At 53.5% G+C, this 27,630-nt stretch overlaps 9 protein-coding genes across 9 annotated transcripts; 4 read left to right on the top strand and 5 right to left on the bottom strand.

The window, feature by feature from the left end:
- Window positions 1-2: 2 nt before the first annotated feature.
- CkaCkLH20_01546 (uncharacterized protein) lies at window positions 3-1,696 on the bottom strand (the record flags this gene model as incomplete). The annotated part of the gene is made up of 3 exons (XM_038884265.1): window positions 3-824; window positions 889-1,347; window positions 1,397-1,696. 3 exons carry the CDS (start codon window positions 1,694-1,696, stop codon window positions 3-5), a joined length of 1,581 nt encoding a protein of 526 aa, XP_038750857.1.
- Window positions 1,697-2,741: 1,045 nt separating this feature from the next.
- CkaCkLH20_01545 (uncharacterized protein) lies at window positions 2,742-4,608 on the top strand (the record flags this gene model as incomplete). Its single annotated transcript, XM_038884264.1, has 3 exons — window positions 2,742-2,899; window positions 2,962-3,157; window positions 3,217-4,608. The coding sequence occupies 3 exons, from the start codon at window positions 2,742-2,744 to the stop codon at window positions 4,606-4,608; spliced, it is 1,746 nt and encodes a 581-aa protein (XP_038750856.1).
- Window positions 4,609-4,984: 376 nt separating this feature from the next.
- Window positions 4,985-8,059, bottom strand: CkaCkLH20_01544 (putative DNA mismatch repair protein MutL; the record flags this gene model as incomplete). Its single annotated transcript, XM_038884263.1, has 1 exon — window positions 4,985-8,059. The coding sequence occupies one exon, from the start codon at window positions 8,057-8,059 to the stop codon at window positions 4,985-4,987; it is 3,075 nt and encodes a 1,024-aa protein (XP_038750855.1).
- A 2,523-nt stretch (window positions 8,060-10,582) lies between these two features.
- Window positions 10,583-14,265, top strand: CkaCkLH20_01543 (gpi inositol-deacylase; the record flags this gene model as incomplete). Its single annotated transcript, XM_038884262.1, has 2 exons — window positions 10,583-11,369; window positions 11,426-14,265. The coding sequence occupies 2 exons, from the start codon at window positions 10,583-10,585 to the stop codon at window positions 14,263-14,265; spliced, it is 3,627 nt and encodes a 1,208-aa protein (XP_038750854.1).
- Window positions 14,266-15,454: 1,189 nt separating this feature from the next.
- On the bottom strand, window positions 15,455-17,347 carry CkaCkLH20_01542 (major facilitator superfamily transporter; the record flags this gene model as incomplete). Its single annotated transcript, XM_038884261.1, has 4 exons — window positions 15,455-15,939; window positions 15,993-16,126; window positions 16,195-17,168; window positions 17,252-17,347. 4 exons carry the CDS (start codon window positions 17,345-17,347, stop codon window positions 15,455-15,457), a joined length of 1,689 nt encoding a protein of 562 aa, XP_038750853.1.
- Window positions 17,348-19,375: 2,028 nt separating this feature from the next.
- On the top strand, window positions 19,376-20,943 carry CkaCkLH20_01541 (uncharacterized protein; the record flags this gene model as incomplete). The annotated part of the gene is made up of 3 exons (XM_038884260.1): window positions 19,376-19,426; window positions 19,515-19,594; window positions 19,647-20,943. 3 exons carry the CDS (start codon window positions 19,376-19,378, stop codon window positions 20,941-20,943), a joined length of 1,428 nt encoding a protein of 475 aa, XP_038750852.1.
- Window positions 20,944-21,341: 398 nt separating this feature from the next.
- On the bottom strand, window positions 21,342-22,730 carry CkaCkLH20_01540 (cystathionine beta-lyase; the record flags this gene model as incomplete). The annotated part of the gene is made up of 2 exons (XM_038884259.1): window positions 21,342-21,428; window positions 21,486-22,730. The coding sequence occupies 2 exons, from the start codon at window positions 22,728-22,730 to the stop codon at window positions 21,342-21,344; spliced, it is 1,332 nt and encodes a 443-aa protein (XP_038750851.1).
- Window positions 22,731-23,716: 986 nt separating this feature from the next.
- CkaCkLH20_01539 (ATPase family aaa domain-containing protein 1) lies at window positions 23,717-25,170 on the bottom strand (the record flags this gene model as incomplete). Its single annotated transcript, XM_038884258.1, has 4 exons — window positions 23,717-24,224; window positions 24,280-24,652; window positions 24,711-24,993; window positions 25,057-25,170. The coding sequence occupies 4 exons, from the start codon at window positions 25,168-25,170 to the stop codon at window positions 23,717-23,719; spliced, it is 1,278 nt and encodes a 425-aa protein (XP_038750850.1).
- A 733-nt stretch (window positions 25,171-25,903) lies between these two features.
- On the top strand, window positions 25,904-27,328 carry CkaCkLH20_01538 (chromosome segregation protein; the record flags this gene model as incomplete). The annotated part of the gene is made up of 3 exons (XM_038884257.1): window positions 25,904-26,591; window positions 26,649-27,059; window positions 27,123-27,328. The coding sequence occupies 3 exons, from the start codon at window positions 25,904-25,906 to the stop codon at window positions 27,326-27,328; spliced, it is 1,305 nt and encodes a 434-aa protein (XP_038750849.1).
- Window positions 27,329-27,630: the final 302 nt, after the last annotated feature.

The raw sequence follows: 27,630 nt of genomic DNA, 5'->3' as shown, positions 1-27,630 counted from the left end.
TGCTAAGATACAACTTCCAGCATCGCCCTGGTGGACGTGAACTTTTCCCTCAATTTGCCTGCGGCGCGACCTCTTTCCTTCTCCGCGCTATCGATTTTGTGCCAGTCGTCCCAGCTCACCCTCTTCAAGGCATTGTGGCCGATGTCTGTCTTAACGCCGTCCCAGCCAGCGGCAGGGGTGGTCTCAGATCCAGACAGGAACTGCAATCCAGACAACCAGTCTTGCACAATGGAGTCCCCAGTTTCGAAGGCATCCTGCATGGTCGAAGCAATAACGCCCGTGGGTCCCCTCTTTACCCAACCAGCGCAGTAAACGCCTGGGAAGATACCAGAGCCCGGTGATTCCATGGCTTCTGCTTGGCTGTTTCGGAAAACTCTACCGCGCCCGTCATGCACAACGATCCCTCGCCGGTCGTCGAATGCAAGGCCGGCAGCACTGAAGCCTGGCAGTGCTACGGATTTGTAGCCGATAGACCGGAATACCAGGTGCGAAGCCATCGTCGTCGTGTCTCCTGTGAGACGAGCTTGGGCACCAGGATCAAACTTGGAGGACAGTTCCGTTCGCTCGAACCGAGTGTTGCCGACATCGGAAGGGGAGTCTTTCCTGGCCAAGAATTCCATGGGGCTTAGGCAAAAATCTAACGACCAGGACCGAGAAACGTCATTGGGTCGCGCCATCGAGCCCTTCGCTACCACCTCCATCAACCTCTTTGCCGCTCTGGGAAGGGTCTTGAGATCAGGAGGAATGAGCGTTTCGTCGACAGGATAGAAGGCGGCATTCGAAATCCTCATCAGCTCGCGCACTTCTTTGATGGTGAACGCTGCCTGTTAGGAGCGTATAGTTAATGTCTGTATGTGGAGGCTGCGCCCGTAGAGCTGACACGCTTACCTGCATAGGCCCGCGCCTTCCAACTATGTGAACTCCCTTGACACGAGAGGCAGCCAGCTGGGCCAAGGCCGCCTCCGTAATGTCCGTCTTGCGCAGAACGTCAACATCTTCAAGCAACATGCGGGCTACGTCCAATGCGACGTTACCCTGGCCGACGATGACGGCCTCGTCACCCTTTGTCAGGTCCGGCGACAATCCAGCATACTCAGGAAGGCCGTTGTACCACCCTACGAAGGAACGTGCGGAATAGATGCCCCGCAACTCCAACTCCCCTGGAATGCCGAGAGTTTTGTCCTTTGCGGCACCGTACGCCAGCAAAACGGCATCGTAATGACGCAACAGGGAGTCAAACGGAACAGTACCGCTGTCGGGATGGAGACCCGAGTCACCTATCGATACGTTCCCGATGAAGGTGAAGTTTGGTGAGCTAGCGACCTCTTCAAACTTGTCTTGACAGTTCTACAAGACATCAACCAAGTGTGACGTTTTCAAAGAGAGGCAAACCAACCTTGACCTCCGGGTGATCTGGAGCGACACCGAAGCGGACAAGACCAAAAGGAACCGGCAACGACTCGTACATGTCAACCCTTGTCTGCGGCAGTTGGGACATGACACGATAAGCAGTATAGAAACCAGCGGGACCGGATCCCACGACGGCCACGCGGAACGGGTGATTGGGGGAACGGGTTTGCCTCGCCGCCGGCACCGCGGTGCTCATGCGGCAAATCATTGGGGGGCCGGTGCCCACTCTGGACCGAGCATGGTTGCATGTCGGGCCCAACCACGGCCGCGCTCGGGATAGAACCATTGAGGCTGGTGCTGGGCGCAGCGGGGACACCGAGGAAGACAGGATCGCTGCCTTGCTCATCAAGGGGAACTTCAACGTAGCTCGCAATCAGTGACTGGATGATGAAGGTAATTAGAAAAGGGGGAGGGGCGGAGGGCTTGGCAGTTGGCTCCTGGAGAACCCAAAAGCAATGAAGTGGGAATTGTCCAAACAGCCGACTAAAAGAGTGAAAGAATCAGCCAGCCGGGGGGGTTTTCGGATATAACACCGGAGTCCGTTGAAGACGGCATGTGGGCCTGTCGGAGGTTTGCTGCACCGCCGGCACCCGACAATGTAAAGGGACCGAACCGCGAGGGCCGGATGCTGTCGGCCGGCGTCGCTGGTTTGTCACCAGATCTGAGTAATCAGAACCTGGAAGCCACTCCCCAACGGAGATCAGGCAACCCAATCAATTTATTAACCACGACCAAGGACAATCAGGCGACGCGGGTTTTGTGAAAATAAAGGACAAGACCTTTCCCGGACGAGACTAGCGCTCCGGGAGGCATTGGGCCTCGGGATGAAGTACCTTAGGTACCTTACCGCGACCTTACCTTGGTAAGGTACCTAGGTTAGGTTCCGATGCACCTAGGTATCTAGGTACATATAAGGCGGTTGCTGTGGCAACCTCCTGCAACGACACAAACTGGCAATGGTGGTGATGACGGGCAGCAACTTGCCATTTCAGGCATTTTACTGACCTTATCTCTCCAGTATGGTTTTCTTTTCTTGCCTCCTGGTCGTCTCACCCACCGTGTAAAGGTACCTTACCTTAACTATCACGCCGCTTGCTCCCACCATTTCACAGTCATTCCCCTCCTTTCATCCACACATGCTTAACCTCTCCGACGAGCTCCAGACACGGCCCCAACAACACAGACCCTACTGTGACTGAATTCCGTCGGTGGCATTCCAGTCAGCTTTTCTTCGGTGGCTGCGGCTCTGCGCATTCCTGACGGCTTCCTCACTGGGACCGACCGAGGCGGTAAATAACGTTAACCAGGGCTGCCGTGGGTGGGTCGTCACAATGGCCCAACGTCCCTATCTCTACAATGTCGTCGACAACAGCTCGCGCTTTCCAGAGACCAAGTTCGATCCAAAGGCAGTGACACGGGCCAGCTGGGAGCCAAAGCCGCGTAAACCAAAGCCAAATGGGCCGCTTGTTACATTTAATCGTCACCCCGAGTATGTCTTCCAACTTCACCCCATACCAAGTCAGACGCATACTGACAAGACTGCACCCATAGTGCTCAGATGGTGCTTTCACATAGATCCAACAACTACGTTTCTCTGAGCTCCAGAACAAAGAAATGGATCAAGGCTATGCGAGTGGTACAGCTGGTTGTCCGAGTTCTCCAACTGTTCGCGGCCACTGGTGTCCTGGCTCTCCTCATCTTACTCAACAACATCGAGGCTCTGGCTGGCTGGGTCATGCGAATCACGGTCTGTCATACATAACTGGTTGCGATTGGCTCAAACTGTTATGCTGACTGAACATGTAGCCCGGTGTTGTTATGGTACACTGCTTCTACGCTGTCTATCATCTCTCTAGGCCGGCTGGAGACAGAAGCCCTGCGTCATCTACCGCTTACCAGCTTTTCTCCGGCATATCTGATCTGGGCGCCATGCCTCTCTACGCATATGGCGCCCTGAATGCGATGAGCAGCAGCGCTGCCTGGACGACACGATGGGTCGCCGAGTACCTGCGAGATTACTTTGTCCCTGCCGTCGCTTACACATTCATTGTTGCTGGAGGCCTTCATCTGGTCACTTTCTGCATCTCTGTCTGGCTCGGCTTCATGTTCCGCAAGATCACCAACATGCCGCCTGATATGAATCCGTTGGAGGATCACCTCACCTCCCGAGCCAAACACAAGAGAAACAAGTCTAGCGTAGCGACAAGCCTGACTGACGAAAGCGAGAAGCGCCTATCTACACCTCTCGAAGAACGTCGTCGATCCGGTGCCCCCTATCAAGACCTCTCGCGACCCCCCAGTATCCCCTTCCAGCGTACACGTGCCGGCTCCGATCTGTCGAACCACACGCGTGACTCTCGCTCCGATCTTCCTAGTCGACAGTACCAGATCCCTCTGAATGCCTCTCCTCGAACCTCTCTAGCTGCCAGCGAATACAAACGTATGTCGCAATACCACGCCTCTCCCCGTGGCACCTACACCGAGGTGCCGCTGCATGAGACGAACGAACACCGAGATTCCATTTCCTCTGCAGCGCCATCTCCCACTCAAGCTCGTCAAACCGGAAAATTTACCGAGACTTGGTTCGCCACTGACTCCCTGATCTCTCGTACGCAGAAGCGGAATCGCGCCATCGATGCCGCTGCGGCCGTGGAGCAGAAGCGGCCCTGCGATAAAGCATACGAAGCCTTGGGGCAGAAATACAACGCCGAAGACTATGATTTGGAGAATGACGAGAACGACCTCGCCGGCAGTGACTTCGAGAACGACCTCGGTAACCCGCATCCGGACCCCTTGGGATCCAATCCCCATGCGACAGCTCCAAGGACCAAGACGCCGTACCAACATTCACGGTATTCCACTCTCTCTGAGGTGAATATCAACTCCAGACGTGTCAGTGGTAGCAACGACATTGCCGACGCAAGGCTGTCGTCACTGGCGCCTGCGCCCTGGCCGCGCAACCGTGACAGCTCTATTCAGCCCGAATCTGACTTTTACTCCAAGCCTTATGGCGAGCTCAAGCCTGCGACACCGCCTGTCATGATTGGTAGCAATCGCCAAGTGTCTTCCGGCAACGACTATGAAGACCAGCCGTACTCTGCGGCCTATGGACGGCGGAGCGTGAGCGGCAAAGTTGCTGAAGAGGGTCTCGCTGGATCGAAGAGAGGATACTCGCGATTCAGCGTGCTGCAGGGCTGAACTGCGCCGGGATTTTGGTTTTGGGAAGTGATTAGGTTGGTATAACGGAGTCATCTGCTTTCAAAATGGCGAGGACATGGGTACGATGTGCGACGTCTTGTCCAATGTAAGTGTAGCAGGCTGGAGCGATTGCGTTATGACGAATGGGATCAGAGCAAAGTACAGATGAGATATCCACATCCTTGAGGAGCAATGGTAAAGTGCAAATGGCCTCAAGGTCACAAGACTTAGTTCGAATGTCCGTTGTCGTTATCTATTTGCTTTCAAGTTGTCGATTTCCGCTTTCCGACTTCCTTTTTCTACTTTTGATTACCCCGGTGAACAACATTGAACCGTTTCTGTAGTCATCAAACGCCAAATCGAGAGAAACATCGACCTAGCTTCGAGCATATCTGGCCCAGTTAACACGACTTTCTGTTTCTCTCCACCCGTTCTCGTCCCAGGCACCGAGCCCGCTCAAATGCCGCATTGTCGGCCTCCCATGAGGACAGTTCCAAGGCTTATCTAGTTCACCCATGTGTCGCACGAGCTTTTCCATCTGACGATGAGCTAGAGCCTTGCCAATCATGACGCTGCTGCGGCAGGCACGCATGGCAAACATGGATCGCACTTTGGACGGCCGTGGAGCATAGCTAGCGTCGCTTGAATGGTGCTCGCCGAGCAGAGATATCAGCTCCTCGAGGTCGGAGAGAGTGAAAGTCGTGTCGCGGCTCAGTGGCAAAGCAAGTAGTTTGCACCGCGACCCGACGGGAACATCACCTGAATCGTCCAGATGTACTTTGAACCCGTTGACGTCCAGGGCCGCAACATTTTCCCTAACAATCTCTTCCTCCAGGGCCGTGAGCTCCAGCTGCTTAGGGTGAACAAGTCGCTGTGACTGAACAACTGTCGTTGTTTGCAGCCGCTCAAAATTGTACTTCTCGTCCGACGCATGCTGATCAATTATAAAAAGCTCATCGGCTCCGGTCGACCCGCCGTCATCAGGATCCCGTGACGCTTGTCGAACAGCAATGATGAAACCCAGATTGAACTGACCGACTATCCTCATTTTCCCAAAATCTGCCTTCGAGATGATGAGGGAAAGAACTTCTTCGGCGTCGTTCGAATCAATGCCAGAGGTGCCTGCAGACGTCTTACGGCAAGAAGCTGTGCGCTCTGGCTCTGAGACCCACGATTCCACGCGTGACTTCAAATCTGCCTCACTCATCTTCATGCTCTGCCTATACTGTAGAGTAGCGTCCTTACGTTTGACCACTGTCCTCAGCAAGTGGGGTCTGTTGCTCAGGTTGTTGACCTGATCCGGAAGGGGCCCTTGAGGTTGCTCGTTTCCCGTAGCCGGCCGGATCAAGGCTCGTTCCTTGTCATAGCCTGGCGAGTCTGCCACAATGTCGCTAACAAGACTTGAAGGCTCACTGCGGATGCCTGAGGTTGCTGGAGGTTCTTCATCGACACTAGCGGTCTCCAAAGCTTGGTCTGAGGATTCCCTCACCGGTGAGCTATTTGAGTTGGGTTCGTCGACCGTTTCGTGTGCATCGCCGTCGTCAGTCTCAACTGGCCTTTCTGAACCGACTTTGGACTTCGTTTGCTTCCCTGATGATTGGGCCGCTGAGAACATCTGACTTAGCTGGGTTCCGAACGATGAACTTATGGGTGTCTGATGCGAGGGAGATTTGAGAGGGACCTGCTTTGACGCTGTTCCAAAATCAACTCTCACTCGCTTCGGTCGACTTTCCTCTGAGGCAGCGACTGTTGGATCTCCAATGATGACAGTGGCAACTTCGGAAACAGGCCGCTTTGACAGTCGCGATGTCGTTGTCGATGACGTGTCCGTATCTCCAGGGGCCCTGAGAGGTGTGATAGCAGGAATTCCGGCTTGTTCCGGATCCCTATCTTTGTTCCGTGCTTCTACCACCCCCGTCAAAGGCGTCTCAGCACTCTCTTGACTATCCGCGTCAGCGAGACGGGCACGGAAGTCGAGAACCTTTTGGGGCGTCTCATTTGTTGTGACTCGTGTAAAGTGCACTTCTCCTGTCAGAGACTCTGGAGCTTCTTCTTCAGGGCCCTCGTCCTCTTCTGAAGCGACCAGCTTCTGGCGAGGCATAGGATCCTCCGCAACGCGTCCTCTGTCAGACGAATTCCCCCGCCCGAATGTTTGGTTGTCCATGCCCTCTCGTTCGTCCGCTTTAAGACCTACCCATCTGCGGATCAAACTCTGCGACTGCGGGTCTGCAACAGCCAATCTCCTTGACTTCGTTTTGCGAGTTCTCCGTGCTTGGGCGGACCTGCTGGCCGATTCAACTTCGTCATCTTCTTCATCGGAACAAGAGTCATCGGTTTGAGGTGCCTGTGCAACCTTTTCCACGGCAACGGGGGGCCGTTTCGAACTTCGTTCTTCGTCACCTGAGTCGTCCTGGACCAGAACCGCATGGGCGCCTCGCTGTGCCTTTTGGGTGGAGGGCTGTGCAATCGGTATGGAGTAGTCTTGAGATTGAAATAGACTGACCAAAGCCTCCCTCAAGTTTTCCAGCATTCTATTTTGATCATGCATAAGAATCGTGCGCTTGTCGGGGCTGACGTTGACATCGTAGAGATGGGTGTCGAGTTGAATATCTGCAAAAATAAAAGGTGACTGAGACGAGTTATACGCTCGGTAGACCTCGTTGAAAACCTTGGCGAACTGCGGTAGACCGCATGGTCTGGCATTCACGAAAAACATTTGTCGATCGGGTGTCTGGCGTCCCTCGCCGTGGGCGGGCCGGCTGACGTACCCCTGAACACGAACCTCGGTAGAGACGTTGTTGTCCTTAAGAGCACTCTTCATACCAGGACCGGGGGTAGGCTCAAACTCCAGTGTCATATCCAACTGGACCAGAACGGCCATGGTCTTGGTGCCGAAGATGTTGATGAGGTTTTCGCGCGTTGACGGATTGCCTTTGGTAGAGAAGAGAACGATGCGCTTGCCTTTGCTGGGCTGTTGCGATACTGTGAACTTGACGCCGGTCTGGATGCAGGCATACTGATTCAATAGTGAAATGACCTTGTTCCACTCCCTTTTGATATTGCGCTCCAGCTCGCGGCGGCGAACTGGAAGGTTACGGAACAGATCTTCCACTATAACATTTGTACCTTTTTGGGCAGCAACGACGTGAGTTCTCTTCAGCTTCCCTGAAGCCTCAAACTCGAGTTTGGTTCCTTTGGGAACGTCCTGGGCCAAGCAGGTCAGGATGCTAAACTGCGAGAGGGCACACAGCGAGGACAAAGCTTCTCCGCGGAAGCCAAAAGTCTGAAGGGTTGCGAGGTCGGAATAAGTTGAAAGCTTCGAAGTGTAATGCTTCAAAGCAATAGTCTCATAGTTGTCGGGCGAGATGCCGGACCCATTATCCTGGACCTCGATGGAGTCGAGTCCCTGGTTCCTGAATCTCACATCTATGATGTTGAATGTGTTAGCCATGTGAGCGCGGCGATCGAAAAGCTCACCATGGAATGGCGGGAGGGGCTTGAAGGTTGGGGGACATAGGTGATGGGTATAAATACCTATGCTGGTGGCACCAGCGTCGACACTATTTTCCACCAGCTCTTTGACAACTGAGCAGAGGTCAACAATGACTTGACCGGATTGTATTTGATGAACCTGTGATTTAAGTTAGTGATACGCCACCGACTTGTTGATGTTCACTGGTAGGTAGCCTTGGGGAGGATGTGAAGACGTTGACGGCAGGAAGTTCGGATGCGTCCCTACCGTGCGACCCTCGATGGGTTTGATGGTGGCCATATCCGCGATGAGGCAATCAAAGCATACTAATACTAGCCCGAGCTTTGAGTATTCACGCAGTCAAAAAAAAAAAGGACGGGCGGTGAGCGAACTGGCGGAATTGAAGTTATCTGCACAACAGACACCAGGGTCGTCGGAACGATGCCGTAGTAGGTACGCGAAACGCGTCGACGATACCTTACATAAGACGCGTTAAGTGAGGTGGGGCGTGCTGGATGAGGTAAGGTAAGACGAAATAAACTGCATGATACGTAATACCTTCCCTAACGTACGTGCCTACCTCATGTTACTAGGTACGGTAAGGTAAAATAAGCCCCAATCAAATCCGATGGATCGCCGAGCAGCCTGCCTCGCTGATTCGGGAGACAGCCCGTCCAGGCCGTTGCCGAAAAGGCACTTGATTACAGATAACGACGAAAACAAGCCAAGCCAAGCCACTGCCAATTCTGAAAGAAACCTAGAAGAGAGAGGAAAGCTTGATCTTCGGGACTTACAGGGAAAGGTGGGCACTCCAACGTGGGTCGTTAATCCGTTAATCTGTCTGTGTTAGGTTGGTAATTAGGTAGTATAGTATGTAGGTCGACCAGCGCCTGCGATGAGAGTGTGGCAGGCATATTTAATTACGTGCGCGTGCAAGAGTGGAATACTGAGAAAAATCTCGATAGGATGCCTTTGGCGCGGGCGAGGCGCCGCGCGACGCGGCCTCCGAGGACACCGCGAGATGTATCCGTATATTCCGCAGCAGCACATCGACACAAGTGGAGTTTATCATTGCCCAATGCCTTAGATAGCTAGCTAGTGCTAGTTACCCAAGGTAGGTAAGGTAGGTAGGTAGGTACCTGCTTGACGTGTCGTTGGCCTTCAATGTTGGGGGGTTATGTCGACACGCGCCGTGCCATGCGTCCAAGAAAGTCAGATTGTCAGAATGGACGTCGTTGGCTACATCGGATCTCGATTTCGTCGGGCTTGGTGAGAGCTCAATGGGCAGCCTTAGCAGCATAGTAATGATTTTGCTTGTGTTGGCAACCCTTGTCTTGTGTGTTCAAACCATGTGTATTCGTACTTTTGGACCGACGCGGGAGCGGGTAGGAAAGGAAGGCATCAACATAGCGTTTGTTGGAGGAAGACGTTTCATGTCACATTGAGGCAACGATGGGCGCTTCGATGGCCAGGGATGCCCGGGGCAGTGCGGGAGATGAGAGGACAACGGGAAAATTTCTCATCACCAGGTCGTTAATGCAGGGCCAGCTTGCTGGTCCATATAATCACATAGTAATTACCCAGAGCGGACAATTAAAGAGATGCCCTCCCGAGTACAAGATGCCCTTACCTAGTGAAGTGTTGCGTGTCCACGGGCGGGCACTTTGATTCAATGTCGATAAACGACAGCGAGCTGATTAGATTAAGTTTTTGTTGCTAACATCTGAAGCAGACGGAGGACTCTGGAGATAAGAGGTGGAAGCAGTAAAAGTCTAGGTAGGTACACATAGCACCTACCTACCTACCTACCTACCTTAGTAGGTACATTAAGGTGCCTGCCATAGTACCTAGGTAAGGTAGGTTGGTAAAGAAGAAAGGCATGGCTGGTCTAGAATTCCATGGCAAGGTCGATATAGATAATTACTCTTGGGCACAACTAAGATGCTCCTAGGTACCCAAGTCAGCAATTCATGCCGCTCGTTGTCGATTCCAGGTAGGTAGGTGCCTTTACCTTTAGGTGCCTTAGGACCTTAGGTAGGTACGATTACCTTAGGTACCTTCCAGGTTATGTATGTAGGTACCTAGGTAGGCAAGTGCCCGGCTTCCTAGGTCCACACTTTCCATAGGTACTAGGTTTGGTAGGTTAGGTTGTCCCCTCAGGTTAGCACCACCTCACCCTTCCTGCCAGTGTTTCCAGTGGAGTCGGGTTGTTCAAAGGGTCCAGGTCCAGGTGTAAGTAGGTAGGTACCTTAATCCAGTGTGTTTCTTCCCTAGGCTTTTTCTGATCCCATTAGATTCCTTCTTCCCGCTTGGCCACCTGGGCTCTCCTCTCCGTCTTGTCGCCTGTACCTTACCTCCAACGTTAACGTTTAGTCTTCTCCCCCCCCTTCCTCTATTCTCCTTTCTTCACTTTCTCTTTCGCCAGACGGAGACGAATACTCCCTCGGCTCAATCGACCGACTCCTTCCCCTCCAGGAAGACTCGACCGAGCCCTCTCCATCCATGAAGAGGCGCTCGTCGGGTTCGACCGACGACAGCGACGATCCTCCCATCACCAAGCCTCGGTCTCCTGCCACGAGTAAAGTCACCTCAGATACTGCTCGCACCCGCAATTCTGCCGCACACCCCAAACACCCGCCAGCTGCATCAAGACCGGCCTCTGCGAGGAGCAGACGGTCGCCCTACACCAATTGGAAGTTTGAACATGGACCGAATGGATCGCTCGAGAACCATTCCATAACTGTGTCGTCGCCGTCGACGTCGCCATCGCCATCTCCATCGTCATCGTCATCGCCATCGCCATCGACGCTGTCTCAAGCACCATCCCTAGCCGTGCTGTCACCCGCATACCCAAATAACCTTCAACAACCTCCGGACCACCAACACCACCAACACCATCGCCACCACCCCGAAGGCGGTGCCCCTCACGTCGAAATCCGCGACGAGTCCGACGACGACACCGAAACAGACAATCACCCCGGCGCAAAAGCCTCCACGGCTTCCGAAAGAATGGCCGAATTGCGCTTTGCTGGCCGTCGCTCTCGGTTTCGCGGCCCATGGTCCATCACCATTCTGGCCCTCGCCGTCACTGTGCTTGGCATCACGCTGCTGTGCGCCATTCTCAACTCCTCTTGGACTCGTCAACTTGACGCCAAGGGATGTCGCATGTCTTACATGCGGCCCTCGTACATCCGCTTACGCGATTTCGACACGGAGCACACCCGCTTCGCAACCAAATACTCGTTATATCTTTATCGCGAACAGGGCGTTGACGATGAACGAAAGGCATGTATCCTCCGACAATAAGCTCGAGCACTACATGGAACTGACCAGCACAGCTGAGAGGTGTTCCTGTCCTTTTCATCCCAGGCAATGCGGGCAGTTACAAGCAGGTTAGACCGATAGCAGCTGAAGCTGCTAACTATTACCACGAATCTCTGCAACACGATGAAGCCGCTGCCGCAGCTGGCGCTCGAAACCTCGACTTCTTCACCGTCGATTTCAACGAAGACATCACCGCCTTTCACGGACAGACCATGTTGGATCAGGCCGAGTACTTGAACGAGGCCATCCGATACATACTGTCTCTGTACATGGACCCGCGCATGTCCGCCCGCGATCCTGACTTACCAGACCCCACGTCCGTTCTGATCTTGGGTCATTCCATGGGTGGTATTGTAGCCCGGACAATGCTCATCATGCCGAATTACCAATCCCATTCCATCAACACTATCATCACCATGTCCGCACCACATTCCCGGCCCCCAGTTACCTTTGACGGTCAGATTGTAAAGATATACGAAGACATCAATGATTACTGGCGTCGAGCCTACTCGCAGAAATGGGCCAACAATAATCCTCTGTGGCACGTCACCCTTGTTTCGATAGCTGGCGGTGGCTTAGACACGGTAGTTCCGTCCGACTACGCTAGTGTCGAGTCCATAATCCCCGAGACGCATGGCTTCACCGTGTTCACCACAGGAATTCCTGGGGTCTGGACCAGCATGGATCATCAGGCTATCCTCTGGTGCGATCAGTTTAGGAAAGTTGTTGCTCGAGCTCTGTACGACATAGCCGATGTCCACAGATCGTCACAGACGAAGCCGAGGGCTGAGAGAATGAGGGTGTTCAAAAAATGGTTTCTTACTGGGATGGAGTCCATTGCCGAGAAGAACTTGCCCTCCGAGGGGCCAACAACGCTCCTGACTCTTGAAGACAACGCCAACGCCATTATGGGTCAAGGGGAGCGCTTGATTTTGCGAGAATTGGGTCTCGAATCCAAACCCAGAGCTTACTTGCTTCCAGTACCACCCCAAGGATCACCGGAAGGCAAGCGGTTCACCCTTTTGTCAGATGTCAGTTTGGACAAGTCAGGAGAGCATGGAAAGCTCGAAGTTCTGTTTTGCAGCGTTTTCCCCCTACAGCCTGGTCAGGCTACGACCATGTTCTCTGTGAACATGGATCTCTCGGGAGACAGCACTGGGTCCACTCGACTGGCCTGCAAGAACACAGCATCCGATGCTATGCTTCTGCCCGCTTCGACAAAATCTCTACACCACCCGTTCGCATTGGATAATGAGCCTGCGACTCGGCCCTTCTCGTACCTCGAATTCGATACCGAAGACATCGCCGATCACCAATTCGTGGCCATAATCGATAAAGCCGTCAAACCCTCGCACAACTTTGTTGTTGCTGACTTCAGCGATCATGCACAATCACACAGAACTCGCAACATCAGTCTGCGACGTCTCCTAGCGTTCGGAATGACGCTCAGACTGCCAGCTGACCGTCCCATGGTCGCGGAAATCAACATCCCTACTCTTCAATCGAGCTTGCTTGCTTATAATCTGGAGATGAGCAACCAAGTTTGCAACGGAGCCCCCGAGATGTTCTCTCCTCTCATCCGACAACATCTGGCTCAACCGTACGAATCAAAATACTTCGTCAACGCCAGACACGCGAGCATCAGCATGCACGGCGTAGCACCGTTTGTTCCTCCACCATTGCGTCAAAAAAGGCACGATGAGCAGGGCCTAAGCTTTCAATTCTGGACAGATCCCACGTGCGAATCCAGTATCCAAGTCAAGTTGACGGTAGATGCGTTGGGAAGTTTGGGAAAACTGTACATGCGCTACCGAACCGTCTTTGCCGCCTTCCCTTTGCTCGTGGTCACCCTAGTGCTACGAAAGCAATTCAGGGTTTACGATACCACAGGCACCTTCATATCATTTTCAGAGAGTCTCGACCTCTGCCTACGTCAATCCCTGCCTCTGATGTTAGTTTCATTGACGTTTCTCTCTTTGTCGATGACGGGATCCTGGCCGGCAGGGCCCGGTGGTTTCTGGCATTGGCGCAACACGACGTCGCCAGCGGGTGACTTCCACGGCAATGATCTTCTCACGGGCACGCAAGACCCATTCTTCTGGTTTCTCGTGCCTCTCATCGGGGTTGTCTGCGTTGGCGTTTGTGCCATTCTTCATTTTGTAACTTTGGCTTTGACGCAGCTGCTCGGATTCGTCTACTCATCGGTCGTTGTCCGCTCCTTCGGTCAAGCTAGAGATGAGCGACGACGAGCACACTCGCCGATGTTTGCCTCTTCTTCGCCTCGGCGGCGGATGATTACCACCGCCATCCTTCTATTCATGGTGTCGACCTTCATCCCGTACCAGTTCGCGTACTTGGTGGCATGCCTGGTTCAGCTCTTCACCGTGGTTCGTGCTCTCAGGATAGCGTCGGAGCTCAAGTCGGGGCCGAATTACGACTTTTATCACTACGCCCATTCAATCCTGCTCCTTATGCTTTGGGTACTTCCCATCAATCTCCCCATTCTGGCAGTTTGGATTCGCAATCTAGCGGTACATTGGCTGACGCCTTTTTCTTCCCACCATAACGTCCTGTCCATCATGCCATTCATTCTGCTGGTGGAGAACCTGACAACAGGTAAGATGGTTCCGAGAGTCGCCGGTAAGCTGAGGCATCTTACCAGCGTCCTTTTGTTTGGGACCGCAACTTACGCGGCCATATACGGCGTTTCGTACGCCTACATGCTGCATTATCTCGTCAATCTCGTGGCCGCATGGTTGGTCGTGATTCACTCAACCTCGGACAACTGGCCCCTCGCGGGCTTTAGTTCAATATTCGAAAATGGTCTGAACGAGGACCGCAAGGGTGGCAAAGCACCTTGAGGGACAAACAGACTGGTCGGAGAAGCAACCAGCTTGGGAAGTCGAGTCACCGACGAGTATCCGCTCCGTCAAGCGCTTCTTCTATCTCTGTCGTCCGTCACGCTGTACATACCATGAGACGGCTTGGAGACTCATTCAAGACAGCTTATACTATGGGGACTCTCTGGTGCGGCAATTTTGTTTTCTTTTATATAGACCACTGCGACTATCTGTGTCTTGATTCGAGGTATTTTTAGGCCCTCCTTGCCGCTGTCTGAGCGGCAGATACGGCGGACCTTTTGAACCATGACACCGGCGTTGGCACATGTTTCGGATTTCTCATTTTCGTTCATCTGCATCTTGCATCGGCTGGGAGTTTGTACGGTCCATGTGTTTTGGCTAGAGGCGTCGACACGAACATGATTTTCAACGGACTGAGCGTGGCGGTCTTGGAGTGGCCTTACGTTGAACATGTCGCCGACCTAGGGTCTGCAGCGTCATGCAAGGCGTCCACTCAGGGGAGAAAAGTCCTACAAGAAAAAGAGGAAGGGGTATAAAGGAGGCTTTTCACTTCAGATGATTCTTGTATAATGCTGCGACGGGGGACTTTCTTGTGTCAAACCCGTCTTTAATGAGCCAGCTGCCCATAAGGGCTTGCTTTGTGTTTTTCGATCGAGAAGTCAGTCAATGATTGGCGATCGCAGTGGGGGAGACGAAATGGACGTTAGCCGATCATATCAGGGAGGTATCAGGCGATGCTTCAGTCCGAGTGCGGATTGTATATGGTGCGCGTCCTTGAGGATCCAGAGACGGAAATTCAAAGGCACTTCAATACTACCGATTCAAGGACGTCACTCAGCACATACATTTAAAGAGTACTCAAGCTGGGCATCTCTCCGTACAGTTCGTCGTATCACTGCCACGTTGGGTGCCGGTAAAGACTGAAGGCTTTGCGACTGAGATAAATAAAGGAGCCCCGCCGTCTTGTCTAGTAAAACATGCCAATGCCCCGTGAGTTAGCAGTCTAACTTAACGCCTGCCTCACACATCTCTCTATCCTGGAACCGCGCCAGCTAGCCTTGCGTATTATGTCACAGGTAGAGAACCTCCCCTTCTCCCCTTTTTACCCCGATGCCCCGTTTCCGTCGTTCACAGGTGTTGTGCCTCTTGCAAGGAGAGAGTTGAAATCGTGTAGATCGCCAATCTTGCACTAATCCACCTGCTCGGCCTTGTCCTTTTCCTCCTTGGCCCATTTCACGCGCTGGTGGCGAATTACCCAGAGTGTCAGGACAAGACCAACAGAGCACGATGCCAGGGTCATCAGGTATGCAGCGCGATAGCATTCTGGTCCATCATGGCAAACACGCTCGCCATCTGGTCCAAGAATTGAGTGCTTATCATAGATCTTGCCGTAAAAGATATTGAAAATATTGCCCGAGACAACGGGAGAAAGTGTCATGAGGCCCCAGTTCTGACTGAGGCCGTGAATCCCGAAGGTCTCGGCCACAATGGAGGGGAACACTCCGAAGAGAAAACCGTACGCGATGCCGGACAACCCCGACACTAAGCCCAGGAGATGAGGGTTGGTAACGTTGAGTGCTACAACCTGGGCAACGAAGAAGACGGCACTAGAAGCAACGAGGCACCAAACCCGGCTTCCGTGGAGTACTTTGACAATGAAGTCCGACCCAACACCTTGGTCATCGGGGTCAGCCTGAGACTTGCCTAACTGGAGGCGGGAAACAAACCGCTTAATAGTCTACCGGCAAAACTGCAGATAGACAGTATAGATACGTGCAGCTGTTGCATAGTGATGAGGTAGGCTTCGTCAACCGACTCGTCCCAGTGACGCCAGAGGGCTTTCACGTCATTTCCGATATTGCTGCAGATGATGTTTAGCACATTAGATCATTTGAACGGGAATGGCCCGCATGAGGCTGGGAGACGTACTTGATTGTCATCAAACCGATGCCGGTAAGAATGCCCATGATGCAAAACAACTGCCAAAAGTCGAGCTCACGAAACAGGTTCCAACCACGGATATCTACACGATGGGAACGATCCATATCAACACTACTCTGCACAAAAACATCACCAGGCATAGAAGAGGAGCTCGACACTAGCGAGGACGTCTCATCGGGCTCATAATCATCGGCGTCGTCGACGGCTTCGATTTGCGCCTCATCAGCCTCGTGAGACGGCGCTGAGGGTTCGTTTCGAGGGTAAACCGGCTCGCTGTCGGTGTTGGAGTCGATTGTGGTGGTGGCAGTAGTATTTGTAATTTTGGGCGACGTACCAGGTTCAACCAACGCGGCGCGATGCCCATGACCGGGGCGGTTGGGTTTGGCCTCCTCCGAAGACGTACGGTGAAGAAGTTGGGAGCCCGTCAACACATCACTGGCGGGCAGGCTTTGGTAGTTGGTATGAGGATACACACGCAGGAAGAAAAAGCCGAGAAACGTCAAGCCGCACGTGCCGAATGAAAGCAGGGCCAGAAAAGCACTGGTGTTTCCCGGGAAGAAAAGAGTGCCAAACGTCGAGAAGAAGAAGGCGCTCAAGCCGAAGGCAGCGAGGGGAAAGGCAGTTGCCGTACCGCGATGATGTGGCCAGTTCAGGGCAGACGTCTTGACGGCGGCGGCGAACGCCATACATCCGCCCAGGCCGGTGAGGTATGAAAAGAAGCAGAGAAGCGGAACAGCACCGGCCGCGCGGTCGTAGGCAACATGGAAGGGGAAATAGCCGAGGGCGAGCAGGATGGAGCCACTAATGACGGCAGAGCGAGGTCCTTTGTGATCAACCAGCATGCCGACAGGAACACCTAACGAGTACATTCCTAGGTTGGCCGAGAGCCCTATGACGTTCGTCTCGGTCGAAGACAGCTTCAATCGCTCGGCGAATTGAGGCGCCCATGCCGAATATACATACTGCGCAAACACCATCAGTTAGCGTTGGATCGTAAGAAGGATACAGTCTTTGGGGAAACGATCCAGGCGCCAACAACACTCACGTTGGTGCCACAGGCGAGAGATATGATTGTTGCTGCGACACTGGCGACAAGACGTGCGCGATGCAGCTGCTTCTCTCTTTCCTTTGCGTTGGCCATGGTATGCAGACTCGTACAGGGGGGGACGTTGGCCTTCAGGATATCATGCTTCGAGAATCGGGGGCAGGGAGAAATCGATCGTCAACGCCGGGAGACGGAGGGCGAATGGCGTGGCGGCAGCGATGACGGCGATAATGGTTGGAGAAGTTCGATTCAGTGTATCGGGGGAGCAGTACTCATGGCGTTGCGGGCGAAGCCGAGAGTGTGAAACATCAAGAAGAGAGGGATAGTGACTGAGTGGGCAAGCAGCGGCGATATGGAGGGAGGGAAAGAGGAGAAGATGAATACGCGGGCGAGGATGGTGGGAAGCTTCACAAACGGCTAGGTAGGAAGACGGGACGATGCCGGATCCCTTATCTTTGGGATCTCGAATCCTTTTGCAACAAGTCCGTAAGGCAAGGAAGGCACTTTATTTGGAAGTCGGGCGGATAGATACCTACCTAAGGAACCTACCTACCTGGGTAAGGAAGGTACTGCAACCTACCTAGGTATGTAAGGTACCTTTCGGCAGGTACGTTATCTGGGCTCGCTCCCTAAGGCACGCCTCCGCCTGCACGTGCTAGGTAAGGGAGGAAGGCATAAGATACCTACGTTCCTTAGGTTGCTTTGTATCTCCGGTGCCGACCTTCCTTCCATTAAGGGGCTGTCTCCTTGGACGGAGCGCTGGCCAGTGGGAAAGCAGACGCATTGCGATTGTCTTGTTTGCCGAATCGGCCACTGCACTAAGGTACGTAACGAGTACCAATCGCGGTGCCGTCATTACATATTAGATACGTAAAGAGCGCGCGTACCCGCTACATTTCGACTTCTGGGCACCTGGGCGTTCTTGGCTTCCGTTGAAGGTAGTCCGGGACGTAATGATGCCAAACCTCCATCTCTCCAACCCGTATGGGTGGTATCCATAGGGCAGTTGGAAATCCCATGGTACGGATAGCTGTCTTTGAATGTCGTCTGGGTTGCTTCTGTCGCCTGACAACTTTTGTACGTAAGCTAAGGCAGATTATAGGCCCCCATCTCGACTAACTAGGTATAATCACTCACCTTCATCTTACAACGGACAATCTGTCAACTTGGCCGTCGTCTCATCTGGGCGTTGGACACATGGTTCTTGTCAAGTCAGTTGACCCCATTGAAATATCATGAGGTAACGCTAGCCAGCTGCACATCTGAAACATCTGAAAGGGTGCGACTAACAAGAAGAAGTACGAGGTCGCAACCTGCCTCTTCTGGGAGCAAAGAGAATCCCACTGAGCAAGCACGACCCAGGGGTATCTCTCAGGAGAGCAGAGACTGAGTAGGTAGTCGCTTTATTGTCTATAGATAAGATGTGCAGATGGCGAGGGGCGCAGCGCTGGTTTGCTGTGCACCAGGCATGCATGAAGACGTCGTGTCGTGTCGTGTTGCAGTGGGTTTTGGCTGATAACAGACATGGCACGCGAGACAACTCAACATTGCCGTACTCCGTCCTCAGTATATGCCGAGCCAATTTGAAACCCCACCAGCAACGCTCAGTCCAAGGGTGGTTTGGGTGGAAAGTGTGTTCCGTTCAATGTTTTCGTAGGAATGGCCAGTATCGACCAATCGCCGATCTCGGCCGCCCCTTATGCGGATGGATTAGAGAAATTGCAGCCAAGATCCCAGGCTGCTACGGAGTACCGACCTGCGGATAGGTACATAGGTACACGTGTAGTCTAACGTAATCGTGCAGGAGCCCCGTATTTCCTCTTCAACTAAGGTACTTACCTAATTATCGAGGTCCCCGCCGTCCCGGGCAGTGGCGTGTCACGTGCACCGCCGCCTCAGCCTCATCCAGGTCACGGGCACTCAAGCCCAGCCCATCCGACCTCGTTCCGGTTGTCATGCCGCCGTTCGCGCAAGCGCAGCAACACTCCCGTCGCGCCACCTCGAACCGCAGACACGTCGGCGCCATCACCAGCAACACCACAACTTCTACTTTTCCAACGCGTTCCATCAATCCATCCGACAAACACAAACGATCGATCGCATACCCTTCCAACAGCTGGCGCCATGGGTGCTCTGCTTTCTCTGCCGCTGATGGCGGTGCCAAGTATGGGCACGGTATGTTCACTTCCGTTCTCCGCAGCCTGTGAGCTGTGTCGAGGCTTCGAGGCTGCATCCGAATCAGACGTCGACTAACACATCTCAGGTTATTGGTTTCGCTGCCAGTTGTTGCGGTGCCGCCACATGCTCTGCTGTGTGCAGCGCTTGCGGGAAATGCGGCAACAGGTATGTTCAGCCAATACCGCTTGACACAACGGCGAGCTAAGAACAGTCACAGTGTTGCTACTCGTATCGGCTACGCCCTCATCCTTCTGGTGAACTCGATTCTCTCATGGATCATGCTCACGCCTTGGGCCATCGAGAAACTCGAACACCTTATGCTCGACTACGTCAAAATCGATTGTCCGACGGGCACCTGCTACGGCTGGATGGCCGTTCATCGCTTCAACTTCGCACTCGGTCTTTTTCACCTCATCTTTGCCGGTCTTCTGTTTGGTGTCACCTCCTCCAAGAACCCGCGCGCCGCGATTCAAAATGGATACTGGGGTCCTAAGATCATTGCATGGCTTGCTCTGATCGTCCTCTCGTTCCTGATTCCCGATGAGTTCTTCCAGTTCTGGGGTTCATACATTGCCCAAGTTGGCGGCATGCTTTTCCTCATTCTTGGCCTCATCCTGCTCGTGGATCTCGCCCACAATTGGGCCGAGTACTGCCTCGAGCAGATTGAGGAAACAGACTCCAAGGTCTGGCGTACAGTACTGATTAGTTCTACGCTGGGCATGTACTTGGGTTCCCTCGCCATGACCATTGTCCAGTACATCTTTTTCGCTGGTGATGGCTGCTCTATGAACCAGGCTGCAATCACTGTTAACCTCCTGCTTTGGATCATCATCTCCTTCATCTCCGTTCACCCCACGGTCCAGGAGTTTAACCCCAAGGCCGGTCTAGCCCAAGGCGCCATGGTCGCCGTCTACTGCACATACCTTACTATGTCGGCTGTCTCCATGGAGCCCGATGACAAGAAGTGCAACCCCTTGATTCGGGCTCAGGGTACCCGGACGACCTCCATTGTCATCGGTGCGATTGTGACTATGCTCACGGTCGCATACACAACCACCCGAGCCGCCACCCAGAGTCTTGGCCTGGGTTCTTCTGGCGGCATTCGACTTCCCGAGGAAGATGAGCACGATCTTGTGACTCAGCAACCGAATGGCCATAAGGCCATGCGAGCTGAAGCACTGCGCCGTGCTGTCGAAGAGGGTAGTTTGCCTGCCGATGCCTTGTTATCTGACGATGAGAGCGAAACCGGAACCCACACGCCTGGTGACGATGAGCGCACTAGGACTCAGTACAGCTACAGCGTATTCCACATCATTTTCTTCCTGGCCACCACCTGGATCTCTACCTTGCTCACTCAGAGCTGGGACGACCAGAATGACGGGGATTTCGTCCCTGTCGGCCGCTCCTACTGGGCCAGCTGGGTCAAGATTGTGAGCGCCTGGGTTTGCTACGCCATGTACGCCTGGACTCTAGTTGCCCCAGTGGTCTTGCCAGACCGCTTCGACTTTTCGTGAGACCTTTAACACAAAACCTTAGCTGCGCAATGATATTTATGCCAAGGAGTTTATTCGTTCATTCGTGGGCGACCGGAGTTCACAGGAGGTGGTTTTCTGGTGGAACATTGAACTTTACAGTTTGAGCAATAGTCGAGTACCAATCACAAACACTGCTCAGGTTATCAAGTTGAGAATCTGGACCTGAAGGGTGCGCCGTGAGTCAACAAGCCTCGACTAAGAAGTCCTTCAACCTCTGAACGTGAGATTCGTAATAAGTACTTCAGTTTTTTGCCTCGTCTAATTTTGATGTCCACCTCGGCCTCGCAACCTTCAAAGTACCAAAACGACGGAGGTCTAGTAAGATGAAATTTCTTTCACTCCTTGCAGAAAGCCTCTGATTTTGTCCAATCCGGGTATCATGCCAAAGCCTCTCCGGCTTGTTGGACGGATTCGGTCGCACGAAATCCGTCGAGGGTCACATTGACCGCCCCGGCCTGCACAAGCTGGATATTTTATTAGCCTTGACTGATATATCATAATGGTGGGATTTGATGACTTACAGCCCGAGAAAGATCCTCAATCAGGTCGGTGACATCCTCGATACCCACACACAGTCGGATGAGGTCCTCTGGCATCTGCCTCTCCTTGCGGGTTTTGGCATCGATGCTGGCGTGGCTCATTTGGCAGGGCATGCTAATGAGACTATTCACGCAGCCAAAGCTGACACTGATGCTGTACAACTTGGCAGCCTCTACGATCCTCTCCGATAGAGCTGCATCTCCTGTCTCAAACGATAAGACGGCGCCAGCGCCCCGCGCCATAGACCAGTGAAGGTCATACTGGGGATGAGACTTGAGCCCGGGGTATCTGACCTTGAAACCGTGGGACTCGAGGAACTCGGCAATCTGTTGAGCGTTGGCCTGTTGCTTCTCCATGCGGATGGCCAAGGTTTTGATGCCCCTCATGAGCAGAAACGAATCATTCGGCGAGAGACCGCAGCCCGTAGAGTTGATTGTGAAATAGAGCTTGTCTCCAATAGAAGATTCGTTGACGCCGATGACACCGGCCATGATATCGTGGTGGCCCGACAGATACTTCGTGCCCGACTCGTACACGATGTCGGCGCCAATGTCCAAGGGGTTCAACAACATGGGCGAGAGCATGGTGTTGTCCACAACCACCAGAGCCTTCTCGTTGGCATCATGAACCAGCTTGGCAATAGAAGGGATGTCGACAATCTTGATGAGAGGGTTCGTCGGCGTCTCCAGAAGAACCATCGCAGTCTTGTCAGAGATGACATGGCGCACAGAGTCAACTTGAGTTGTGTCGACATGGTGAACAATGATGCCTTGGTTAGAAGATAGGTACGTCAGTAGGCGGTTCGTGCCCCCGTACAAATCGTCTCCGGTGATGACCTCGTCTCCGGGGCGTAACAAGCGGCTGATGACATCCAAGGCACCCATGCCAGAGCCAACTGCAAGAGCTCTTGTCGCGTTCATGATCTTGGCCAGGTGACGCTCCAAGTGAGTGCGCGTCGGGTTACCCGACCTGGTGTAGTCGTACTCACCTCCACCAGTGGCGCTGCTCTGCTTGAAAGTAGCAGACTGGTAGATGGGAACGCTGGAGGCGCCGTACTGGTCGTTGCTTTCGGTGTAGACCAGTTCGGTAGCAAGAGCATAACGGCGACGGCCATTGCGAGGGCTGGAGGGCGCAGGAGATGGAGGCAGGTCGTGCCCATCGAGGTCAACCCGCTTGAGCGGATTGCTGGGCTTTTCCGCGGGTCCGTTGTTCGGTGGTGTGGCCATGGTGAGACAGTCCGACGGCGTCGATGGCTGGGTAGTATAGGTGCAAGACGGAATTCGAATCGATTTGAAACTGATTAGTGTGGCGAATTCGGATACAGAAATCTCTCCGTACGAATATGCCGTTGCAATTGATGATTCGATGGGCAAAAAGGGATGCGTTCAAAGTGACGATACCGAAATTCGGGGGGCCGGGTAAGTCGAGTACTCTACCGCTGGTCTCGGAATGAGCCAGACTTCTCGCCGCGGACAGACCGAATTGCTCAGCAAGTCAATTGTCCAACGCAGCACCGGCGTACTCGAGTTAAGCAGGTGTTTGGCGGAGAGATGGAGTAAGTCGACGGTTGACGATGTGAACGAGAGAAGTTTGTAAAAGAAAGGGTCGTTGGGGGATGACTGCGCATTAGTGACGGACATGGGCGTGACTGGTAGTGTGGGGCCTCAGAGATGACGTGATTTGTCGGTGTACACTGCATCCCCCGAATACCGGCGATGGCGGGGTTGCTTGAAAACGCGGAGTAGCCAATGCGCTTGCCTTTTTACGGGCTTAGGTAAGCCGTATGAGGGGAACGGAGCGGTGTTTGTCCATACGGTTCTTCTCGCGGCGCCGATTTATGGTCCCGGAAGAACCATTCACGGTTACATTACCTTACTGCCATCCCTCAGCCCGAGAACGGAGGGCCGGCTGAGGTTCTATTCCGCGGTCATCTTCCAGTGCTCCTTGGGAGTCTCAGCAAACGGCAGCTCACCGCCAAGTGTCGCATCTAACCAGCTTGTCTTACACACTATAATCGTACATGGGCAAGGTACGCCGTTCTATGATGCTTCTGCCATCCCGCGTTGTCTCTGAACAAAGGCATTCCGACCCATCGTCAACTGTGTATACACCGCGACCATGCCAATGGGAATTATCATGCTTGAAAGTCGTGTACCAGAGCAGACAGGCGGTCCTCTACCCGCCAAATCCATCGTTTCGTTTAATCATCTGCTCAGCCCAGCTCCTCAACCATGTCTTCGTACTCGTCCGCCGATGTCCCCGATGCCTTCGCTGATTGTTTCGCGTGGTTTTCCATGAGGATCTGGCCACCACCCTTCCTCCCAAAGAAATCCTCCGTCCGAATGCCACGGAAATGATCGGGCGTGATGCTGGTCATGGAGTTGCCGTTTGCGCGATGTTCGCGCATGTACTCCCGGACTGGTGCCATGGCCGCATCGCGGCATGCTTCCTTTATGTCGCTACCCGACATCCCCGCCGTGACTTTGGCAATGTACTCCAAGTTGAAATTTTCTGGGTCGGTCTTCGTGTCCTGGAGAATAAGCTGCAATATTCGTCGCCGCTGCTCCCTGTCAGGAAGCGACACGGGGAACTTTTTTGGCATACGCCTCAAGATGGCCTCATCGATATCATGAATTCTGTTAGTGGCTCCAAGAACGACGATTCGCGCCGGCATTCCGGAAGAATTGGATGACGTCAAACCGTCCCAGAGGGTCATGAACCTGATATGTGTGAGTCGTGGCCTCTGGACGAAAATCGTTGCGCTGAAAAACCTACTCTGCCTTGACCATGCCACTCGCCTCATGTTCGCCACTTCTCCTTGTGCCCAAGACGGCGTCGATCTCATCGATGAAAATGATGGCGGGTTGCATCTTGCGCGCCAGCGAGAACACCGCCCGAACCAACTTGTTTGAGTCGCCATACCACTTCTCCGTTACTGTAGAGATGTGAAGGTTGATAAAAGAGGCGCCGCTTTCGCGAGCGACGGCCTTGGCCAGCATAGTCTTGCCGCAACCAGGAGGGCCGTACAACAGCACACCAGATGGTGCAGAAAGCAGGGGTGCGGCATGCGAGTACAAGTGCGGCATAGTCAGAGGGTAGATGACAGACTCCTTAACTTCATCAATAATGTCCTCCAAACCACCAATATCTAGCACGTTGTTAGCGGACAAAAAATCTTGTTCTGATTGCGAATCATTGCTGCTAACCAGAAAATCCCACGGGAATATCCTCAGAGGCCACCATTTCTAGTGCAATAAGATTTTCATACTCGTTCAACACCAGATCTTCTGGCTTGGGGCCGCGGCGGGAGGGATTGCTATCCTCTGCTGCATCGTCGCTTGATCTGCCGATATTCTTGCCCTTTCGCAGGCGCTCGAGGTGGGCTTTCGCTTGCAATCGCGCTTGTTCGTGTTTTTCTCGGTCGGGATCGGCAAGAGTATTTGTGAGGGATGAGAGAAAGTTGCGGGCCAGGTAAACTCCAGTTGCCATCTAATAAGCCATCGCCGTCAGTCTTGATAACCGCCGCGCAAGTGAGGAAACAGTTTCACGCACCATGCCAGCCACCAACAACAGGTCCAGGGCAAAATCACCCAAACCCCTCTTTCGGTCGCCCATGCCGAGAAGTTTTCCGACGGAGCCAACCCAGCGGTCCAGGTCGCCCGTCATCAGAGTTGGCGTTGTGGCAAAGAGCCGACGCGATGCAGTCCACTCGGCCTAGAACGTGCCAAAGTCGATGAGAATCGTCGAAGAAGACAATTTTTGGTTTCTTACTAGAGTAGTCGTCGTCCGAGGCGTAAGAGTAGCAAAGGAAAGACGACAAATGATGGACTTTGCAGAACTGAACCAAGAGAGCGAATAGTAGGAGGCAGGTAGACGTGGCCCCCAGAATCTGAGCCGCGCAGACGCCACCCGCGGCTTGGAACTACCTAACCTACCTACCTAGGTACCTACCTACCTTGCGGGGATGACAGTGACCTGAGGCGCCGGGCGTAACCTGTATTGCACCGCCACCGAAGAGCACTGACCACCCGACGGTAAGGGGTGCTGCCAGGCCGTTTGTTTACTTAGGTAGGTAGGTTACCTAAGGTAGGTACGTCGTGTTGCGCAGGAAACCCTTCCGCTTACCACGGTTTTCTTGAACCACTGTGCGCTCCTCCATCACTTCTAACGAGGACTCGAACGCGACGGTCCGAACGCGACGACAACTACAAGCGATTTCCTCGCCTCTCTGCGAATTCGCGCGACTGGCCGCTATCTCCCGTTTCCATCACTCCTAGCGGCGCGAATGTCACAAGCTGCTCGCCCCTCGAGGTTGTTAGCATTGGTGGATTCGGACTCGGACGAACTCTCCGGGCTGGGCGCATTGGTCAAAAGAAACAACAACCCCAAGCCAGACAGAATGGCGCCTGCGAAGAAACCCCGTGGAAGACCGGCGACGAATAAAGTTACGAAGCCAGCCCCGAAGCCCACGCGTCGCTCAAATGACAAACTTGCGGCCGCCGTCGCTGCTGCCCGCGAAAGCGAGGATGATGTCGACAAGCTAGGGAAAGAGGGGGGCAAAGTTTCCAAGAGGGGCCGAAAAGCCAAGCAGAAGGAAGATGACGGTCATGTAGATGACAAAGAGGAAGACGACGCCCCATTCACATCGGCGAATGCTGCTAAACCCAGAGGCCGACCGAAAATGAAGTCTGCTGGGGAAGAGGCGGTTGAAGAAGTACCGGAGTCCGCTGTCAATGCCCACAAGACGACAGCCAAACGCGGGCGTCGCGCGGGAAGCAAATCAATGCGAAATGACGATTCCGAAATCCCAGAGACACAGCCGGCGGCAGATATGGATGTTGATACCGAGCAAGACAATCAATCCGATATTCTGCCCACGCTGAAGCATCCTGCTCGGCGCGATGCTAGGCCAGGAATCAGCACCGACTTGGAGATGGGAGAGGTGCAGTTGCGCCGACGACTAGGGGAGGCGAACAGAAAATACGAAAACTTAGAGCAAAAGTATTGCGACCTACGAGACATTGGCATTAAGACGGCCGAACGCAACTTTGATATGTTCAAGAAAGAGAGCGATGAACGGGCAAAGAGTGAGTATCAAAACAGAAACATATCAAAACAGAGGGTATACCGCTGACAGAGACAAGCTGCGACCGAACTCATCAGCCATCTTAAGGCTGATTTGACGACGCAACGGACCTTGGCTAAGGAGGGACAGGTTTACAAGACAAGACTCGAGGAGATGGAGGCCAAGGTAGCAGACTTGGCAGCATCCTTAGCCGAAGCGAAGCAAGAGGCGAAGACACTATCAACGAAATTAGCTGCGAGTAGGTCGGCGGAGGCCGCAGCTACAGCAGTCACTGCCAAGGTCCCAGGAAGCGCAATCAAGGGCGGGACGGCAGCCGCTCGGGCTCTGGCTACTGCGAGCACAGAGGCGGCACAAACAGCTCAGCTGAAGGAGGACCTCTACGGCGATCTGACGGGGTTGATTGTGAGGGTGGTCAAGCGTGACTCGACGGGCCAGGTCTTTGACTGCATTCAAACGGGACGAAACGGAAGTGAGTGCTCTCCGTCGGCGGGGCTTTGTATTTACAGTAGACAAAGGCTAACAGCATCTCCAGCACTTCACTTCAAGCTTGAAGTCGAAACTGATACATCGGGCGACAACTACGAAGAAGCTCATTTCACGTACAAGCCACAACTAGACTCTAATCGGGACCGAGACCTGATCGATCTGCTTCCCGACTTTCTGGCTGAGGAGATTGAATTCTCTCGGCCACACGCTGCCAAGTTCTATTCGCGGGTTACGAAGTCGTTGATGGATTGAATCGAGAATCGATTGCATGGTGGCGGGGCAAGTTTCGTCAGCGATGTTGGAGCTCTGTCGATGAACGTCCCACATGTGGATACTCCCCAAGGACACTTTTGTGATTTCTTTATTGGATGTTGGGTGGTCAAAGAATACGCCCTGAGTCTCAGTGCGACCTAATGTTTGGTTGAGCCGTGGCGCGATGAAGCCAACAGCGTTGATGGTTTATTAAACGCATTAAGAATACCCAGTTTGCCAGTCGGCTGGATTATCAAGGGAACTGTTCGATTAAGCGAAGTCGGCCTGGTGAAGGCATGTGA

The sequence above is a fragment of the Colletotrichum karsti genome, assembly GCF_011947395.1.
Source record: "Colletotrichum karsti strain CkLH20 chromosome Unknown Scaffold3, whole genome shotgun sequence".
NCBI classification, from domain to species: Eukaryota; Fungi; Ascomycota; class Sordariomycetes; order Glomerellales; family Glomerellaceae; genus Colletotrichum; species Colletotrichum karsti.
The sequence above is the reverse complement of the archived record's forward strand: the minus strand, read 5'-3'. Positions and strand labels throughout refer to the sequence as shown.